The 21,989-nt window shown below is 37.5% G+C and overlaps 1 protein-coding gene across 1 annotated transcript in view; it reads right to left on the bottom strand.

Moving 5' to 3' along the window:
* Window positions 1–357: 357 nt before the first annotated feature.
* Window positions 358–21,989, bottom strand: part of YME1L1 (YME1 like 1 ATPase) — a 65,134-nt gene continuing 43,502 nt past the window's right edge. Inside the window, exons 10-19 of the mRNA XM_024576690.4 lie at window positions 19,815–19,967; window positions 18,675–18,807; window positions 17,840–17,902; window positions 16,596–16,708; window positions 15,197–15,352; window positions 12,198–12,349; window positions 9,239–9,365; window positions 9,074–9,147; window positions 8,345–8,431; window positions 358–6,089 (exon numbers count right to left, since the gene is read on the bottom strand). Coding sequence (XP_024432458.2) covers window positions 5,946–6,089; window positions 8,345–8,431; window positions 9,074–9,147; window positions 9,239–9,365; window positions 12,198–12,349; window positions 15,197–15,352; window positions 16,596–16,708; window positions 17,840–17,902; window positions 18,675–18,807; window positions 19,815–19,967 — 1,202 coding nt within the window. The 3' untranslated portion in view covers window positions 358–5,945. The remainder of the gene's footprint in view (window positions 6,090–8,344; window positions 8,432–9,073; window positions 9,148–9,238; window positions 9,366–12,197; window positions 12,350–15,196; window positions 15,353–16,595; window positions 16,709–17,839; window positions 17,903–18,674; window positions 18,808–19,814; window positions 19,968–21,989) is intronic.

Raw genomic sequence — 21,989 nt, 5'->3', positions numbered from 1 at the left:
AACATTAGTTTTAACTGACAATCTCTTGAATCTGTGTATCCAGATACCTATTATGTCTAAGTCTTATTGTACATTCCTCATCAGCTTTTGGTAGTTTTTTCCATAAGCAAATCCTGCCCACTTCTAGACGTATCAGGGCATTTTTGTTTTATTGTAATTGTTTATTTTTCCATTATAATTTATCGGTATTATTTTGATATCGGTGCATTTGACCGGACTGTAGAACTTTTGCAAGCTATAATTTTGTAACTGGAGGAGTTGACAGTTTATGGCAGGTTCTCAGGAAAGGCAAACTGGATGGTAAAAGTTTCACCAGAAAGATATATTGAGGAATGGTACGATGGAGATTTTAAAAAGTCAAATACAAACAAGAGTTTTTATTGACAGGTATTTGCTTTAGAAAAATTGAACATATAATATAGCTAATTTTTCCTCAAATTCCATTAGCCAAAATTTTAAGTAATTTGCATACTAACATTGTACAATCTTATCTTCATCATTATGAAGCCTCTTCTGCTCCTCACGTTCCACATTAAGGTTTGCAAACTTGAAATCTAAATACTCATTTCCACTTCCATCTTTCTCTGTCAGCAGCTCCTGTCTTTCCATCTTTATTCCATTTCTTAGGAAGTCAAAATACGTTGACTCCACACTCCACAGAAACGCATAAATACGTGAGTGTACACAGAAACTCCTTTTAATGTAGTTCTTGACCTAGTAATTCCCACTGGACGACTACTGGTATTGTGGGTGAAGCAGACAGGAACAGGCACAGGCCCAGAACAGCAGCTCATGCAAAACCCCGGCTCACTCAGAACTCACCAGGCTCCTGTTATTGTACACTTGGCTAATGATTTTAAGAGCTAACCAAAATGAAATGTAACAGAAACAAACCCCACACAAAATCGAAAAGTTTGGCAACCACTATTTTTACAGAAAGACAAATGCATAAACATTAACTTAGGTACTTATTCTTCAGAGGCCATTTATCGCCATCTTGTTCTTTGTTGGTTGACTAACTTGCAAAATTGTTTGGAATTAGCAACTCAGCTTAGTGCTTGGACTTTTAGGATTGCTGCTGGACAGTACTAGGGTCCCCACTGAGGGACTGGCTCCTTCATTGGTTAAAAAAACAATTAACAAAAACAACAAAAATTTCTCAGGTCTACTCAGCTTAGCTAGACCAAATGGTTTTGGGGTGTGTGAATGGTTTCAACTATGATCACCAAGCATTTGCTTCTTTCAACAGCCCAACTCAAAAATTGGATCCTACTTGTCTCCTCAGACCAGTAAAGGCTCTCTGTAGTGACAACTAAAGAGAAAACACTGACATTTCTGGAGGCAGCCTATAATGAGTGTCATTACCAGGCTGCAGAGGAGGAACCACACACCAGGACTCCAGGTCGATCGTAAAGATTTGGTTGACCCTAGTGTTTTGGTATGGACCAAAGAAACTTAAGGTGTCTTGTGTTAGGCCAACTCTGAGCTTCTGTGTTCCTTAGTCAAGTGCTATCTGGATACAGAGTTTCTTACAAGCATTGAAAAGTTAAGATTTCTAAGAGTGGGAATGGGAAACTAATTTCAGACCCAGTGCAGATGCCCTGCAGACAGTTGTTGCTTAGAACTCTCATGCCTAAGACTCAAATAATGCCCCAATTTAGCTTTCCTGCACTCATTTTAAGTTATGCTAAAGGAATTAATAATGTGTAGAATGCCATTTGTTTTATGACGAAAAACAACCGAGACGGATACCCTAACAAATCTCTTAGCAACAGTTTTCTAATTCCAGTTCAAAGGCCGTCATTCATGTTTTGTCCTTGTGAGCTTCCAGGAAACATAGCAAGCACTTTTCCACAACTGATTCACTCGTTCTTTGGGATGTACAAAACCAGGGCTGACTTGAAAAAGACCTGAACATTGAATGTACTTGCCAACCAACACTAGCAGAGTAGAAAGCCTGACCGATGGGGTTCGATCTTTGGCTAAATGCTAAGCTATGCAGACAGTTGCAAACCTTAGGAAACAAGATAAACATTTTAAAAATGAACAGAGACATTGAGTAGCTGCAGACTCTAGCAGGAACAGGCTTCACAAATTTACTGAAGGCAAGTCATAAGATAAAGCAAGAACCACCCTCCACAAAGTTAATCACACTCCTTATTTGCAACATTAGCTGAAATTCAAAAAAAATTACAAGGAAACAAGAAAGGGTGACCCTTACTAAGAAAATACAAACTGTATCTCCTCCAGATGTTGGATTTATCATACACCTAAAAGCAGCTATTATGTGTTCAAAGAACTAATGGAAGTCACGTTGTAAGAATTAACGAAAACCATCCGAGGGATATAGCTCATTTAGAGCACTGTACCAATACAGCAAGGTTGCATGCTCGACCCTTAGGGCACATACAAGATCCACCAATAAGTGCATAAAAAGTGGGACAACAAATCCCTCTCTCTCTCTCCTTTCCTCTCTAAAATCAATAAACTAAAACATTTTAAGAATAAAAGCTATGATGAAAATAATGCAATGTAGAATCTCAACTAAAAAAGAGTATATGAGAGATCAAATTAGAATTTGGTGCTGAAAAATAAAATGATTTGAAATGAAAACTTCAGTTGATTTGAAACAGTAGAAGAATTCAGTGAACTTGAAGAATCAACAGAAATTATTCAATCTGAAGAGAGAACAAAAAAAACCAAAATCAAAGCCTTAAAGACCAGATCAACATCAAGGGTGTCAACACATGTGGAAGGACAATTCCAGAAGGAGAAGAGAGAAAATAAAGGATAGTTAAGTATATTGGAAGAAATAATTGTCAACAACTTCTCAAATCTGATGAAAAATATTTGTTTACAGATCCAAGAAGCTCCGAAAAACCAAGTAGAAAAAACACAAGGATATCTACACCTAAATATATCAGTCAGACTACTAAAAGACAAGGCTAAGAAAAGTATCTTAAAAACAACAAAAGAAAAACAAGAGATAAGCAACCTATCACCAAAGAACACCATAACTTTAACAGCTGACTCATCAAAAATAATGGACTTCAGGAGTCTGTAGGATAACACATTCAAAGTGATTAAAGAAAAAAACTGTCTGACCATGTATTATTCAGCAAAACTATTCTTTTTTTAAAAGGCAAAATAAAGACATTCCCAAAGACTGCGGATATAAAATTATATAAAGCAGTAGTTATTTGTATTGTTGAATCGTAACAGACACAGATATAACAAATGACACTAACAGCACAAAGAAGATATACGAGAACAAAGTTAGTACAACCACCATTAAGTATTATTTCGTGATAACTTGATGCATATTATCATCCCCAGAGCAACCACTAAAATGTAACTCACAAAAGAGGAACAGAGGGATCTCTTTGGCTATGATAAAAACCAAAAACAAATATCAAAAACAACTATATCAATATTAAATATGGATGAAATAGATCCCCAACTCAAATAACAGGAGATAGTGAGACTAGATTTTAAAAAGGTAGGACCCAACCATGGCCAGGTGGCTGAGCTGGTTGGAACATCATCCTGTACAGCAAAAAGTTGTGGGTTTGTGACGCAGATCTCGGCCCACAAGATCTGCTGTTGAAGTTGTAGTATTCCAATACACATAGACACGGACTACAGAGGTCCTGTGGGGGAAAAGGGATGGCGCTGCCACTCTCTCAAGAGGAGAGGGCTTCTGAGCGCCTCGGCCACTCCCTCAAGGGGGGGAAGCCAGGACCCTTGCCTTGACAAGCTTCTATTGTTTTTCTAGGCCCCTTACATCAAAGAAGGTCCTCTTTTACTATGCAAAGGTTTGTTTTGGGTGGTTATCTTTGCAGACACAGGAGAGGGTGCCGCTGAATACATTTGCAATGTAAAGGGAGAAGTGGTCCAAATGGCTAGGTTCCATACCTGGAAGGTCTAGCCCAGATTTTAAGAAGATAAAGATACTCAGTAAACATTTGCTTGCCTCAGGGTGAGGGAGTTTCAGCAAGAGCAAGTCTCATAGCAGTCTAAGTACAATGCAGGCCCAATTTCCCACTGGAGAACCTATCCATGCACGTGGGTCCTGACCACCAACCTCACTCCCCACTGGCTTTTCCGAGTGGGGGCTGAGCCACATTTCCCACGCGTGGAACGGTTCCCCACAGGTTTGATCTCCAGCCAGGGCACATACAGGAGGGAACCAATGAATGTTCTCTCTCGCATCAGTGCTTCTCTCTCTGAAATCAATAAACATATCCTTGGGTGAAGAGTATAAAAAGAGGTTAAGATTCAGCCGATAAAGGACATGTATTCATAATATATGGTTTCTTAAAAGACGTGATACAAACAACCACTGAAGGCATAGAGGATCGTATATTGGAATACATATGTCTCCAAAGATACACAAATGGCAAATAGCATAGGACAGAGTGCTCAACATCACTTGTGCTAGGAAAATGTACATTAACCCCACAGTGAGATATCACTTCATATCCACTAGAATGGCCTTATCAAAAAGACAGACTATAAGAAGTACTGTGTAAGATGTGGAGACACTGGAAACTTCAAGCATTGGTGAATGGAATATATGGTATAGTTACTTTGAAATCCGTTCCTCAGGTCAGTGAAACTTACTGCGTGACTCATCAATTTTAATCTTACAAGTCTATCCACGAAAAATGAAACATGAGCCCACAACAAGGACATGTACACACACACACACATACAGACACACAGAGGAGTGGACGGGAGGAAGAGAGTAAAAGGGAGGTGGCGATAAAAAAAATAGGCAAATGAACACAATTTATTAAACTGTGTCAAGTAGTATGGAAGTTCCTTCTACTTATTCTGGTAACATCTCTGTAAGCCTGAAATTAGATTGAAACTTAAAATTACTTTAAAAAGGGGCAAGATTCTCAAGTGGCAAGTCCTCCTATCAACATCTTCAATGAAGACCACATGCAGCTTAAAAGTTATTAGAAAACTATCGGCAATTTTAATAAAATCACTTCAAGAATATAATTTGGTTAAATATAAAAACCAATACAATGTCCTCTAAAATAATTCTTCTATTGAGTTAAATAGATTAATCTGTAAATCCTGTAACAACATGTTCATATTCACAAAATCTGAATGAAAAACACAATTTTCCATTTCCGACACAGGGTAACTCAAAAGTTCATTTTGAAGGGGACTGAGATTTCAGTCTAATTTTACTTTTAATACCAAGCATAATGATACAGTTATTCAGCATTCGAAATGCTACTTTATTCAACAAAATACTGCCACTCTGAAATAAATTTCATTAGCATGATAAGGTTAACAACAAAGACCATGAAGATGAAAGCTGCACTTTTAAGTTTATAATCATGTACATTCTGATTGTATCTATACATTAACAGTTCTCTATCCTTGAGATTTTTAAAAAACATTTTATATGTGGACAATCTGGAGCATAATTAAGTGCATCTTAATGAAGTTTCCACTGGTGTATGCAGAAATACGGTTCACCAGCCGCCGAACAGCAGCACTTCTGTGTCTAAGGTCAATGGCACTATCTAGAAATAAGGACAATTATTCAACAATTTCATTTTGCTAAGTAAAAACACTTCCAAGGAGTTAAAGGCACAATTTTATTTACATCTAGTGGAGTAACAGACCATAAAATTGTTACATATGTGCAACTTAATAACTGATGGACATTTCTCAGACAAGCTGTTTTCAATCCTGATAGTTCTTTATTTTCATTAACATATTTGTTATGGATTGCTAATTTGCAATATGTATCCTGAGAATAACCAAAATTAGATAAATATGACAAAAGGCTGACAATGTGTTTGAAACCCTTGAGCTGTACTACATCAAGAATGGGAGAAAAATGTTGCAAAAGGGGCTTACTGCAATGCTACTTAGGTTCCTGCAGTAAAACCAGCAATGTACCCATTTCAACAGAGTTATCATCTTAATTCTAATTTCTTCCCCTCAAGTACAATTTGAATCTCTTTGGCATCCAAAGTCTCATAGATCAATAAAGCTTCAGCTAGATTCTTATGCTCTTTTGCATGAGTCTTCAAGATATGTTTTGCTCGTTCATATGAGTCCTAAAACAGAAAAGCAGATATGTAAGAGGCAAAAACTTGCAAGCAAAAACCGTAAGTGAGAAAAAAAAATTTATGTACCCTAAAAATAAGAAATCTATTTATTTCTATCTATAAAAGATAAAAGCATTTAAAAGGTAGATTCATAAAGATAACTCTTTTGTATTTTTCAAGTGCTCCATTTTAACTGTAAAATCCATCACATAGAAAAACAATTACCTTAGACAAAAAGTTACTCTAAAAAATTAAAGTATACTCTCTACTTATCTGCTTTTTAAATAATGACTATGAACACAGAAATCTATTTCTCTATTCAATATATATGTTTAAAAAGAAATAAATATGATCCTTTTGCCTCTTAATTTCACCATTTTATCTAGAATGGCCAGAAAAGATCTACCTTTCCATTTTTTTACTTGGTAATATACTCACTTGTCCATCCATGACAACTGTAACGGTACTATTACAGCTGATCCTTCATTTAAATGCATTTTTTCTTTGTAACCCACCTTGAATTTGTCACTTAAATCCTTCAATTATCTTCCCAAATGCGAGTCTGGGTTAAGTGTATTAGGCTGTAAGTACAATCACTACTAACAGTTCGTTTTTGGCAGTGCGGCATTTGTCTGTACAATGTTTTTCCCAATATCTGAGTATTTAATCGTATTTTTGCTCTTATAAAACTGGATGGAAAATATAAAAGTGAATTTACTAACACCAAAAAATATAGATCATATAGACATAATACAATTATTACATCTGAACCTAAAATACTATTAACTAGTAATCATGTCCCCTTAATAACAATGTAAACTTGCCTAGTGGAAGGAGTACCTCCTGCTTTCCCAATCTATGATTTTAAAATTCAAGAACCCAATTTTTGCATTTTGTATGCTGAATTTTCAGAAATGTATTAAAGCAAAGAAGCAGTATTCCTGATGCTCCAGGAACTAAAGCGTAGATAATTTACTCAGAATAACATAAATAGTAAGGGAAAGAGAATTAAGATTCTGGAAAGTCAGACTTCTTCTGCAACACCTTGTAAACTTTTCCATCAAAAACTTCCCACGCCCTTAACTACTCTAAAGCATTTCTTCTACCTCCTTCGAATTCATCAAAATCTGGCCATCCTGGGGAGACTGCTTTCTCTAAAACCCCAAATGGCAGTTAATTACTCTCATCCCAGATACTTCAGGGAAAAGAGGTGAGCTCTTTGTTCCCATCAACACATCCAGACCATTACTATACTACCGTCTTCCATCAAGCACCATTCCTTCGAAGTTCATACTATTTGACTACAGCTTTGCCCAACACCCTTCTCACTGTGTCACCTGAGTCCTCACTCACTAAAGACTTCTGGCACTCCGCCCAGTCTCCTTCTCCATTCTAAGACCTGCCTCCATGCATGCCCAAGTGGACACATATCCAACCTCTGAAACTAGCCCCAGACCCACATCTCTCTCCCAACCTCTAATCCTCACTAAGACACCTCAAATGTAACACATACGAAACTGAACGCATGATCTACATCCTTCCCAACCTTAGTCGCCAGCGTTTGCTCAGTAAGTGACACAACTAAATAGCTGCATAAGGCAGAATCTAAAAAAAATTATATTTTTAGACTGAATTAGCTTCTCTCTCACCCAAAACATCACAAAGGCGTTTTGATTCCACTGTATCAGTATATCATGAACCTACCCATGTTTCTCAATTTCCACTTTTCACCAACCTAATCTGAGTATCTATTATACCATGACTAGATTACCTACCACAGTTCTTAAGTGATCTCATTGAATCTACTCTTACACATTCTTTTGCCCTCATCTGTATTGGACACTGCAGCCAAAATGACATTTGTTTTACTTATTCTGTATTCTCAGCACATGTACACTGCTAGGCACAAGCAAATAACAATATATGTTGCATATATGTCAGAATGAGAAAACAATAAAGACTCAATAATCAATATCCCCAATTCTAATATCTCTTATGGTTTTGCAGATAAAGGAAGACTGAATATTTATAATCATTGATATAAACTGTTCTTAGCCTATGGCCAGAATAAAATAAATATCCAGTCTATGACGAGAGATTCTCCAACCACGTATTTAAGTCATGGTTGCAATGGTGCATCTGTTATCTTTATTACATACAGTCATATTTCTAAGAACAAAAGCCTTCGGTTGTCATCTGGTAAGGACCCGAATACTTCGGCACATTATGGCTAAATAGAAAGCATAGAAAAGTACAATCATTACCCTCAGAAGGATTCTGATTTCTTGCTCAATAGCTGACTGTGTTTCTGGACTCAGTTTCCCTGTATCGCTGTAGGTCATAACTCCAAGCTAAAACGAGTGGGAAGAAATTGAACAAAAAAACCAACACCCAAACACAAATGTAACAGAGGAAGTACTATCCTATACATAAGAAAACAAATTTCACGGGGGTAGGGGCAAAGAAGAAATTTAACATAAAAATAGCCTTAAGGGCAAGGAAATTTCATCATTCTTCTGAAAGTATAGACTAAAATTAGAGAGTGAGCAAGAGAGAACATTTAAAACCATTGTGAGTGCCTTCTTAGACAACCTTGGCAGCTAGGCCAAGTCCAGAAACCCACAATTCAGAGTGTCAGAATTGCTTCCTGAAACTATAGCGTAATGTAAGAGAGTGAAATACGTGCAAAGGGTTAAAGTATGGCAAACTCAGCAAGTGGGCTCTTATGTCATATGAATAGTAACAACTAAATAATTGTCTTATCATCTGGTTAACTCATGAAGCAACAACTGTTACTTTTCGAGCAGCTAGAATAGAAACAATGCCACATGTGATTACTCAGAAAATAAGGTTTAGTTAAAATAAGCTGGGAGAAACCATTTGGATCAAGACAGAGGCAAGTCAATGTTATCAATCAATAATGAGAACCCTCCGTCACAGAGGACTTGGCACTTATCATTTCAGACATGAGGATGATTAAAATTAGCCAATACCTTTTCACTCATTCCAAATTTAGTAACCATCCGCTTTGCTATTTTAGTTGCATTATCAAAATCACTGGAAGCACCTAAATTTAAAAATATACATAGAAATCAATTTTAAAAATATCTCGAAACCAACAAACATAATTTGAACTAAAGCCACTCCACACGGCCAACCTGTTGTGATATGGTCAGTTCCAAATATAAGCTCCTCTGCCACTCTTCCTCCCATACTAACATCCATTTGTGCAAGCAGCTGAGCCCTGGTTTCATTCCATCTGTCATTCTCAGGCAACAGGGACACCTAGACAATCGAAAACCAGAGGAAAAAATTCAGACAGAGTTTTTGTTTTGTTTTGTTTTTTTAGAAACATGGGAAGGGAGAAAGAGGGAGAAAAACATTGTTTGCGTCTCACATGCACCCCAATGGGGGAGTGAAGCCACAACCCAGGCATGTGACCTGACTAGGAATCAAACCAGACACTTTTCACTTTGCAGTGCGACACCCGACCAAACTGAGCCACAAAAGTCAGAGCAAAATTCAGACAGTTCTGAAACACTTATGTCAATAACCACAGTTATCATCTGGCTCTCTCACCGTACTTAATAGCATGATACTGACTGCCCAAAGACATTCAGTACAGGTGGTCATCAGGTGACTGACAAGAAAACCATCAATTTATAAAATAAGGAAAATTATTTATAAAGCAAAATAACAGGGTTTTATAAACAACAGGTAGATAATGCCACTATTGGCCTTGTTTTATCCTCTGTTGCACAAAAATATTTAAAATATCTCTAAATAGAGCTTCCGGCCAAGATGGAGGCGTACGTAGACACACTGTGCCTCCTCGCACAACCAAAAGAAAGACAACAATTTAAAAACAAAAAGCAACCAGAATGGATAGAAAATTGAACTGTATGGAAGTCTGACAACCAAGGAGATAAAGAAGAAACATTCAACCAGACCAGTAGGAGGGGCGCAGATGGGCAGTGGGGGCGGAGAGGACTCACAGCAAGGCGGCAGCTGGCGGACCCAGCGAGGTGGTGGGCTGTGGACAGGCCAGGCTGCAGCTAGCAGACCCCATGGCCCAACATTCTCGCATAGATAAACCAGGAGGAACAGCGGGGGAGCAAAACAGACCTTGCAACTCAGGGGTCCAGCGCAGGGAAACCCCCACTCATGGGGGTTCAGGCGGCACTGGGAAAAACTCCCAGCCTTACAGGAGAGGTCTTTGGAAAGACCCACAGTGGCCTAAAGCATGCACAAGCCCACTCACTCAGGAATCAGCACCAGAGGGGTCCAGTTTGATTGTGGATGGCAGAGAGTGACTGAAATCCGGCAGAGTGGAGCAAGCACCATTACTGCCTCTCGGCCCCTCCCCCATATACAACATCACAGCGCAGCCCAGCGTTACTCCACCGGGGGGGGGGGGGGGGGGGGGGGGGGGGACACCTAAGGCTCCACCCCTTTATGTAACAGGCACGCCAAGACAAAAAAAATGGCCTAAATGAAAGAACAGATCAAAGCTCCAGAAAAAATACAACTAAGCAATGAAGAGATAGCCAACCTATCAGATGCACAGTTCAAAACACTGGTAATCAGGAAGTCCACAGAATTGCTTGTATTTGGTCGCAAATGAGATGAAAAAATGAGGGCTATGCTAAGAGAAACAAAGGAAAATGTACAGGGAACCAATAGTGATGGGAAGGAAACTGGGACTCAAATCAATGGTGTGGACCAGAAGGAAGAAACATCCAACCAGAAAAGAATGAAGAAACAAGAATTCGGAAAAATGAGGAGAGGCTTAGGAACCTCCAGGACATCTTGAAACGTTCCAACATCTGAATTATAGGGGTGCCAGAAGGAGGAGAGGAACAACAAAAAACTGAAAACTTATTTGAACAAATAATGAAGGAGAACTCCCCTAATCTGGCAAAGCAAATAGATTTCCTGGAAGTCCAGGAAGCTCAGAGAGTCCCAGAGAAGCTGGACCCAAAGAGGAACACACCAAGGCACATCATAATTACATTACCCAAGATGAAAGAGGAGACAATCTTAGAAGCAGCAAGAGAAAAGGACACAGTTACCTACAAAGCACTTCCCATAAGACTGTCAGCTGATTTCTCAAAAGAAATCTTACAGGCAAGAAGGGGCTGGAAAGAAGTATTCCAAGTCATGAAAGGCAAGGACAAGGACCTACATCCAAGATTGCTCTATCCAGCAAAGCTTTCATTTAGAATGAAAGGGCAGATAAAGTGTTTCTCAGATAAGGTCAAGTTGAAGGAGTTCATCATCACCAAGCCCTTATTATATGAAATGTTAAAGGGATTTATCTGAGAAAAAGAAGATAAAGAATATGAACAGTAAAATGACAGCAAACTCACAGTTATTAACAACCACACCTAAAACAAAAACAAAAATAAACTAAGCAAACAACTAGAACAGGAACAGAACCACAGAAATTGAGATCACACGGAGGGTTATCAACAGGGGAGTGGGAGGGGGAGAGAGGGAGGAAAGGTACAGAGAATAAGTAGCATAAATGGTAGGTGGAAAATAGACAGGGGGAGGGTAAGAATAGTATAGGAAATGTAGAAGCTGAAGAACTCACAAGTATGACCCATGGACATGAACTATAGGGGGGGAATGTGGGAGGGAAGGGTTGGGCAGGATGGAGTGGAGTGAAGGGGGTGAAATGGGACAACTGTAATAGCATAATCAACAAATATATTTAAAAAATAAAATAAAATATCTCTAAATAGAAAGATATGAAAATAAAATTTGTACTCAACAAGAAAAATCTTAGAAAAACTACTGAACCAGCATATAAAAACTACTGAACCAGCATATAATTTCTGTGGGGGGAAAATAACAATTATATACTTAATAACTATACTTTGTCATTCCAGAATCAGATTTCATAATGTAAATGTGTAGTACTTGAAATATTAAGGAAATTCTTTAACAGATAACTCTCACAAGTATCTCAATTTCAAGATGGTTCACAAAATTGAAGTATCAACAAACTTGGGAAGCAATTCAATTTTCTTTTTAAGTGATTTTTATCAGCAATAACATACATGACCTCTGGAAAGTGCTATTAGAAAGGAAAAACACCTACAAAATACTTACATGTCCAAGTGTTGGCCCTCGTGGCATGATTGTAGCTTTGTTGATGGGCATTGCATCTTTAGTGTAATATGCAATAATAGCATGACCAGATTCATGATATGCCGTGATAGTTTTGTTTTTGTTATCAATTTCCACGCTTCTACGTTCAGGACCTAACGACAAACATTTGATCAGGTAAAACACTCCACTAGAGAGGTCTATTTAAGTGAATAAAACCAACTGGCCTCAAAGTTGTTCTCAAAGGAATATGATTTAATATGACTAATAAATACTTTAAGCAAAGTAAAAGTTTAAAAATGAGAAGAATTCTACATATAAAAGGTCTGTCCAGAAAATAACCAGCCATGCACTATGAAAGAGAGGCATTTATTTTTCTTAATATACTTTATTGATTATGCTATTACAGTTGTCCCATTCTTTTCCTCCTCTTTATTCCCCTCTGCCCTGAACCCTCCCTTCCACCAGCACTCCCCCCTTGTTTCATGTCCATGGGTCATACATATAAGTTCTTTGGCTTCTCCATTTTGTTACCATTTATGCTTCTTATTCCCTGTACCTTTTCCCCCATTCTCCCCTCCTCCCCCCATTAACTTGCCATGTGATCTCTATTTCTGTGATTCTGTTCCTACTCTAGTTGTTTGCTTAGTTTGTTTTTGTTTTTCTAGGTTCAGTTAGGTCCTTGCTTTTCATGACTCCGAATACTTCTTTCCAGCCCCTTCTTGCCTGCAAGGTTTCTTTTGAGAAATCAGCTGATATTCTTTTGGGAACTCCTTTGTAGTTAAGTGTCACCTTTCCTCTTGCTTTTAAGATTCTCTCATCTTTAATGTAATATAATGTATTTACGATGTGCCTTGGTGTCTGCTTCCTTGGGTCCAACTTCTTTGGGACTCTCTGAGCTTCCTGGAAGTCTATTTCCTTTTCCAGATTGGGGAAGTTCTCTTTCATTATGTTTTCAAGTAAGTTCTCAGTTCTTTGCTCTTCCTCTTCTCCCTTTGGCTCCCCTATGATTCTGGTGTTGGAACACTTAAAATTGTCCTGGAAGTTCCTGAGCCTCCCCTCATTTTTTTTGAATTGTTTCTTCTTTCTGTTCTGGCTGATTGTTTATTTCTTCCTTCCGCTCCAAACTGTTGATTTGAGTTCCTGTTTCCTTCCCATCACAGTTGATTCCCTTTATTTCACCTTCCAGAGCCGTCACTTTTTCCTCTATATTGCCACCATACGCAACCATTTTTGTGAGAATCCTGATTATCAGTGTTTTGAACTCTGCCTCTAATTGGTTGGCTTTCCCTTCATCACTTAGTTGTATTTTTTTGGAGCTTTCATCTGTTCTTTCATTTGGGCCATATTTTTTTGTCTGGGTGAACCTGTCTGTCGTAAGGGGTAGATCACCAGGGTAGGGCAACCCACATCTCTAAGTTGTGGCCCTGAAGGGGGGGAGGGGTCCTAGAAGGAAACATGCCACCTGCTCAACTCTTGGCTGGCTTTCAGTCACTTCCTCCACTAGCCACAAGCAAATTGGGTCCTTCTGGCGCTAATTTCCAGGTGGGAGGTTTTGTGTATGTCCTAGGACCCTGTGGGTCTCTCTGATTTACTCTCCTGTGAGGCTGGGAATTTCTCCTACCACCTCAATCCCCCCAGGTTTCTTTCAGTCAGAGGTTTTAAGGGTTTACTTCCCCACAATGGAACCATGGGTTGCATGGTCTCACTCCCAAGTTATTCGTTTATCCGCTCACAAATGTGAGACCACCCACTCCACCAGCGCCACCTTGCCAAGAGTTCTCTCCGCTGGGCTGCCCGTTTTTGCCCCTCCTACCAGTCTGGATGAATGTCCCTTCTTTACTTCCTCAGTTGTCAGATTCCCATACAATTGGATTTTCTGGCAGTTCTGGTTATTTTTTGTTTTTAAATTTTCTGTCCTACTTTTGGTTGTGCAAGGAGGCAAGGTATATATACCTACACCACCATCCTGGCCACAAGTCTAAAGGCATTTATTGAAGAAGGTACAAGATACAAGAAACATTATACATAAGACAATGACATCTCAGTCCCCTTCAAAGTAGGCACCTTGGGACCTCACACAGTTCTCCCAATCACCCTTACCTGCCCTGTCCTACTTTCCTGAATCTCATTTTAATTTTGGGAAAAGCCAGAAGTCAAAGGGCACCAACTCTGGGCTGTAGCGGGGCTGAGTCACCAGGGTGATTTGATGTGTTGCCAAAAAACTCAGCAGGAGACATGATGCCTGAGCGGGCGCATTGTTGTGATGAAGCTGCCAGTCCCCAGTTGCCCATAGCTGTGGCCTTCTGAATCATCCAAATAGCTTCCACAGAGAAATGTTCAAGCTTAATGCAAATTTGAGTCAGATTCGTTGCTCTACTTGCTCAGTCATTTTGAATGTGACGGCCATACAGTACACATGCTCACTTAACAGTGCCTACCACCCCCACTGACTAGTACAGTGAAGTTGTCATTACTCATGCATGTGCATGCCAGTCCACTCTCCTTGGCTGCCAGGTTACATTGATGTCACGCAAACTATTCTCATTATATTAACAACGGCAGGACTTTTTCCAGACAGATGTTGTAAACTACAACAATTTCAACTGAAAACCAAAATTGTCAGAACTATCATCTTAATTCTTGTATCAAAAAAGAAAGCTTAATTCTATTTCTAGAAAAAAACTTTCAATTTAAAAGGAATGTCATAACTAACTTGTTTTGAAGTCAATTCAAAATTTAATATAAAAAGTAAATACTTAAAAGGGTAAAATTAACTAGTCTTTTATCAGCCCAATCAGACAAATGTACAAACATGCACACCCATGCCCCCCAAAAAGTACAATTATAAAATCTACATATGCCTGTAAGAGGACAAATTGTTTTGCTACATTCAAATAAAAATTTTCACATTCCTCTATCTTTGTTTTTCGTAACATCTCAAAATGAATTCATTCTCTAACATACTGAATAGTGTAAGATAGAAAAAAAAGAAAACCTACCCATTAGAATTTTATCTTTGGAAAACTCTAGTTCTTTCATGGTAACCATTTCTTTTCCATCAACAGCTGCCTTTAACGCAGCTTGGTTCACAAGATTCTCCAACTCTGCTCCAGAAAAGCCAACAGTACCTCGAGCTATGATTTCTGGATCAACAGCTATACAGATACAAGAACACAATATTAAAACTGCAAAACAGTTAATACAAAGTCTGTCACAAAGAACTCAAATTTCCGAAGAAAAAAGAAAACAGCCATCATGAACTATAATTTAAAATATTTATCTTTTTTTAATTTATATTTTTATTCATTTTTAGAGACAGAGACATTGACTTGTTGTTCCACTTTATTAATGCATTCATTGGTTGATTCTTTTTGAAGATTTTATTTATTTACTTTTAGAGAGAGGGGAAGGGATGGAGAAAGGGAAGGAAAACACAAATGTGCATGAGGTTCATGAACCAGTTGCCTCTCACACACCCCCAACTGGGTACCTGGCTTACATCCCAGGCATGTGCCTGACTATGAATCAAACCAGTGACCTTTCAGTTCACAGGCCAGTGCTCAATCCACTCAGCCACACCAGCCAGGGCTAAAATATTTATTTTAATGAAACTAAAAAATAAACTTACTTTACTAAATTCTAAGGGAAAAAAGCCAAAATTGCTATGAAGTATGCCATTACAATTGCCATTGGGACAATCACAAAAGTTCTTAAGTTTAAATAACTGTGTGAAAAATAAAGAAATGTAGACTTATTGGACAATTTTTAAATCGTTAATTATGACCTATATCTTTTTTTTTTTTTTAAATGACCTATATCTTTACAGGCCTAATGACAAATCCAAAAAGTATACTGATAAACAACAATTTGTTTTCTAAGTTTCATGTTGGAATACTTTGGACATGAAAGCACCCTTTACTATGGGAAACATACTTGGTTTTATCACATGATTCTGATTATCTTTGAAAATACTACAACTTTAATAGCTATATTTTATTATTCAGGTTGGCCTAGGGTGTTTCCTTCCCTTGTGTTTTTATAGGTGGCTTTCCCCTCCTTTGGCACCAAAGTGATTATATCATGAGGCACTGTGCTCATAATATAGACACTTTTTTCTATCATTTCGTATTTTACATTCACCTTAAAAACCATCTTAAGTATTATCCATGTGGATACTCAAAAGAAAACTTTCATTAGAAGCAGGATTCAAAATGATAAAATCTCCTGGTTATACATTATTTATGAAATGGACTTTTTGAGGCTATATAAATGGAAGAAAAAAGAAATAAAGGAACTGGTCTTTTAAGACATTGATCAAGTAACAAGCACAAACAAGGCAGATTGACATATTACCATTTTATGAAGATAACAGTGTTGGTATCATGGAATTGGACTTACACTGATCAAACTTTATTTTATTGAGATACCATTTCAAAATTTCTGTTCGGCCTTTCACATCTGGCCTTGGAACTGTAACCTGCATGTCAAATCGACCAGGACGAATTAAGGCGCTAAAGGAAGAATATAAAACAAATGAAAATTCATAGGTTGTCTATGCTGAGGTCAAGTTAAACAGGACTACCACTCTAAGGAGAGGATGGAAAGACAATGCAACCACAGGTTAGAAGCAGTTTTGAATGTAAGTATCAGATAGTTCCTTGTGAAAATGGCTCAGATAAGCTTCAATAACCAGAAGGCAGAACAACAGTATACATAAATGTATACCGTTGTATACATATTATGTGTGCATCTAGATAGTACACAACCTTCAGAAACAAAAGTGTGCAAGTCAGGCAGGGAACCAATAATTCTACACAGTGCAAGTCAGGCAGGGAACCAATAATTCTACACATCTATTCTGAGAGCCACATACCCATCTTAACTTCTGTAACAGGAGAATGTTAATCTAGAGTCTCAGGCAAAGACAAACCATTAGATGAAATAAAAATATGATTAACTTCTATAAAACATCAACAAAAATTAAAACTACAGTACTTTTTATTTTTAAAATGCTCTCCACAAAAACGTTTGTGTGGTATGTAGGTTGTCAGAGGTTATTTTAGTAGGTTTCATGGGACATAATTAACATGTCACCAATGTAAAGTGAAAATCCATATGCCCTCTCTCTCTTTTGAGCACGCCAGTGTCTTCCCTCCTCCCTTCCCCCAGGCACGTTCTCTCTGCTTTTCTTTTTCCTGAGCTCCAAGGGCCCTTCTCTTGCCTCTGTTAACTTGTTTCCTGAGACCATGCAGCCCAGCTGGCTCACTTTTTCTGTGTCTGACTTTCTAAATAAACATTTTCTCGTAATTTGAAAAATAAATAAAATGCACTATCCAGGAGGTTTTAATATGTTTAGAACTGTACACCGTCACTACAATCTAATTGTAGAATATTTTCATCCCCCCTCAAAAAGAAACCCCATGTCCACTGGCACTCATTCCTCAATCTCCCCAGTCTCTGGCAACCCCTAATCTATCGACTTTCTACTGCTGTGGACTTATGTATACTGGACATTTCATATAAATGGGACCGTATCACATGTGATGTTTTGTGATGGGATTCCTTCTCTTAGCATGTTTTCAAAGTTCATCCATGTTCCAGCATGTGTCAGTACTTCCCCCAAATCTTCTTATAATACTTACTTATCTAATGCCTCTGGGAAGTTTGTGGCTCCTATGATGATAACTCCTTCATTGGGTTTGAAACTATTTTAAAAAAAGTACCTTTTCATTAAAAATTAAAACAGCACACACACACAAATGTTCAACACAAAACTGTTTAACACTAATGTTAACAGCAAAGAAAATGGACTAGTATTTTTTATGCCCCAAATGATATCTCTATTTTTAAAAGGAACAAATGTTAGGCCACTGTACATCAATAAAACTGCTAATAATAAATTACCAAATCATCTGTAATTATATACCTGCAAAATATTTGTTCTACTTAGGAAGAAATGACCTGACACAAAAAAGCCTGGGCTTCTAATTTTTGAAAAATTATTTTCAAGTTTATCTATTCAAATTATTTGCTCCTAGACTTCCTATTTAGTTCCAAAATGTCTAATATATATACAACAAACGTTTTTGCTTCTTTCAAAGCAACCTCAGCTCTTGCTTTGTATATTATGAATGCTGATGCAAGCTCTTAATGTATCTCAGCACTCCAGTCTGGTACAAAGTGGGCAGGGACCAGCATACTCTCCCTTCACATCTCCAAATAGGCTACTAGTCTCAGCAGGAATCGCTGCCTTCCTGTCACAATACAATAAATGTTAAAAATGTGTAGATATCACCAATTAAACGGAGTTGGTACATTAATTACCCCATTAGAATTAAAAACAATACAATCCTGAGAATAGCTTGTCTTGACTTCTTGCATGAGGGACTACTCTGTTGCCTATAAACATAACATTTTTCCTCTCTTGAATGTTACCAAATATATCGCCATACTGGAAAGGCAGGAAGAGTCAATTACCCATCCATCTCAGCAAGAAGTTGATTTATTGTCTGCCTTGAATATGGATGCATTGGAGATTCAATTCGCTTCCCACCAACAGAATCTAATTCATCAATAAATATAACACAAGGAGCATTTGCTTTTGCTTCCCCTAGGAAAACAGAGAAGATTCAAATAAGTTTAATGAAATCAACACTTTCTGAACAAAATCATGTAATATTAAAAACCTGTAAGATTGTCAAAAGATATTCATTAGGGAGAAAATACACACACAAAAAGAGGTTTTGTGGGGTTTTTTTTTTTTTTTACTGATTAAAGAATGGTAGCCTCAGAAGAAAAGTATTCCATAAAGAATGATATATAATAAAAATGAGTATTCTTTCACTCTTTATTCCTAGTTGTAGAAACCATACACAGCCATCAGAGGTTAAATACATAATACAGAAATGATGAATTGAATTAAAAAAAAAATAGCTTTTCCACAGTACCCAACCACATCTAACACTACCACTAGCTATTCCGACTGTATTTGTGAAAAAAGTACAGTTCTGTTTTATCTCACACATGAAATTACCTGAAAACAGTAGTCCACAATAGCTATTTCAGCTCACTATCAATCTTAAGTAGCAAACAAAGGGTAAGAAACCCTCTTCTGCCCTGGCTGGTGTGGCTCAGTGGAGTGAGTGTCAGCCTGTGAACCAAAGGGTTGTTGGTTCGATTGCCAGTCAGGGCACATGCCTGGGTTGTGGGCGAGGTCCTTGGTAGGGGGCGTGAGAGAGGTAACCACACATTGATGTTTCTCTCCCTCTCTTCTCCTCTCTCTAAAAATAAAAAAATAAAATCTTTTTTTTTTTAAAAAAGAAAGAAACCCTGTCCTGTCCTGACTGGTGTGGCCGGGGGTTGGGCATTGTCCTGAAAACTGAAAGTTCACCCCGTTGGGGCACATGCCTGGGTTACCAGAAGGTTCCCAGTTGGGGTTGTACAAAACACAACCCATCAATGTTTCTCTCACACACCAATGTTTCTGGCCCTCTCTCTCCCCCACCCTTCTCCTCTCTCTAAAAATAAACAAAAAAAATCTAAAAAGAAAGAAAGAAACCCTCTTTCCCTGAAATTAAAAAAATGTTAGTATTGTATAAAAGATACATGAAAACATACTAAAAAGATTTCTTATGCGGCTGGCTCCCACACCCACAAACATCTCATCAAATTCTGATCCAGAAGCATAGTAAAAAGGAACATCAGCTTCTCCAGCCACAGCCCGGGCAAGAAGTGTCTTTCCTGTTCCTGGTGGTCCAACTAAAAGAATTCCTGAAAGGAAAAAAATAGTATGTAAGAATGACTCAAATTAAAGAAAAAAGAAACAAAAACAAATCCTGATATAAATGTGAACATCAAAGTTTTAATTTTTATAATTTGGAGGTTAAAGGCACATCAATGCCCAACAATCTAAAACATAAAGAAACATATTTGTCTCTACTAATGATTCACTTCAGGATCTTCTCCATAACTCGTTTTCCTGTATCATCTAAGTACTGTCTACATATCAGACATAAAGGAGAACGAATCTTCAAAGAAAGGAATAATAAACATCACTAAACAAGATAAAATTCACATAAAAAGAGTTTAAGAGACTGGACAACAAATGTAATGCACAAACCTTAAACTGATATTCTTCCATGAAAAACACATTTTAAAAAGTTCCAGAAACATCTGGTAAAAATTTGAAAAATACTGAAGTGTGCATGATATTAAGAAAATAAAATGGGACAACTTTAATAGAATAAACAATGAAATATTTTTTAAAAGAAAATAGGGTCTAATATTATTTGGTAGGATAAATTATTGTTTATTTAGGACAATGTCCTTAATCTTGGGTGATGCATAACAAAGTATTTGGATGCAAAGTACTTAATGTCTACAACTTTCTTTCTGGCTTTTCCACATGTTCAAAAATTGTCATAACAAGTTTTTCATAGGTTAGAATAGAATTCCCTGGTTTAGATAATTTTTCATTTTTCAGACTACAGTTAAAATGGCAAAAAACCCTGTATTAATGATGTATTTTAACATTAAGAAGCTCATTTTAAGTACAGCTCAAAATACCCTTGAGATTATCCCTAGCCCAGGCCAGGTGGTCCGTTGGTTGCAGCATCGTTCTGTATACCAAAAGGTTGTAGGTTCAATCCCCAGTAGGGGTTACGTGCAGGAGACAACCAACTGATGTTTCTCTTGGATCAGTATTTCTCTCTCTCCCCTCTTCCTCTATTTCTAAAATCAATAAACATATCCTAGGGTGAGCATTTTTAAAAAATAGACTATTCTTGTATTTTCATGTTATTATGGCTCCTAACTGGTTTAAATCATCATCTATCAATTTCTATAGATTATTATCTTAGTACCTGAGGACTTTCCCACAAATTTATAAAATATTCCTTGTGACCAGAAATAAAAATGTAATTATTTTGTGGTTTTAAATATGCTTCCTATGACATTACAGTACTGACTTAATAAATGAATCCTAAATTAGCAAAGATTTGTGCGTATTATTTTTATATACAATTGAACATTCTCAGTAGAGATAGTACAGAGGATAAAAAACAAGCCTTAAAAATAGGAGTGCCCTTTAATTCCTGGTCTCCATTTCCAGCATTGGAATCTACAATAATCTATAAGTGACAAATTAATAAATCTTGAATTTGTCCTAAGGAAATAATTAAGCATGTGAACAAAGCCTTAAGATGTTAAGATGATCATCACAGTGCTAATTTCAATAGTAAAAGATTAGAAACATTTAAAAGTTCAATATAAATGGTTAAAGTATAGTACAATCATATAGAAGGCCACCATAATTCATTACAATTCATTGAAATTCATTACAATTCTGTACCCAATTCCAGTATGTGGGTTTTTCCTTCACACCAACAAGCAATTCTAACATCAGATGGATATCCTACAATTCAACTCAATTCTGACACTACCTATCTAGAAACAGCATTAGATCCCATAGGTTAAGAACTCAGTCTCCCCTCCCCACTTGATATCTCAGCAGCAAGACTAGGTTGTTTCCTGTGCTTCTGACCAACAAGCTGGTTAGAAGTTCCAATGTCTCCCTCCTTGGGTATGATTAATTTGCTAGAGCAGCTCACAGAACTCTGAGAAACATTTACTTAGTAGATTACTGGTTTATTACAATACTCTTAACTAAAGAACAGCCAGATGTTAGGGCAAACAAACTCCATCCTTCTGTGTTTTTATTGATTCATTACATGGACATGATTGATATTGGACACTGGACATTGATTCAACATACAGCCCCCTCTACTCCCCAGG

The sequence above is a fragment of the Desmodus rotundus genome, chromosome 4 (assembly GCF_022682495.2).
Source record: "Desmodus rotundus isolate HL8 chromosome 4, HLdesRot8A.1, whole genome shotgun sequence".
Taxonomy (NCBI): Eukaryota; Metazoa; Chordata; class Mammalia; order Chiroptera; family Phyllostomidae; genus Desmodus; species Desmodus rotundus.
Note: the sequence above shows the minus strand (reverse complement) of the source record. Positions and strands in the feature narration are given on the sequence as shown.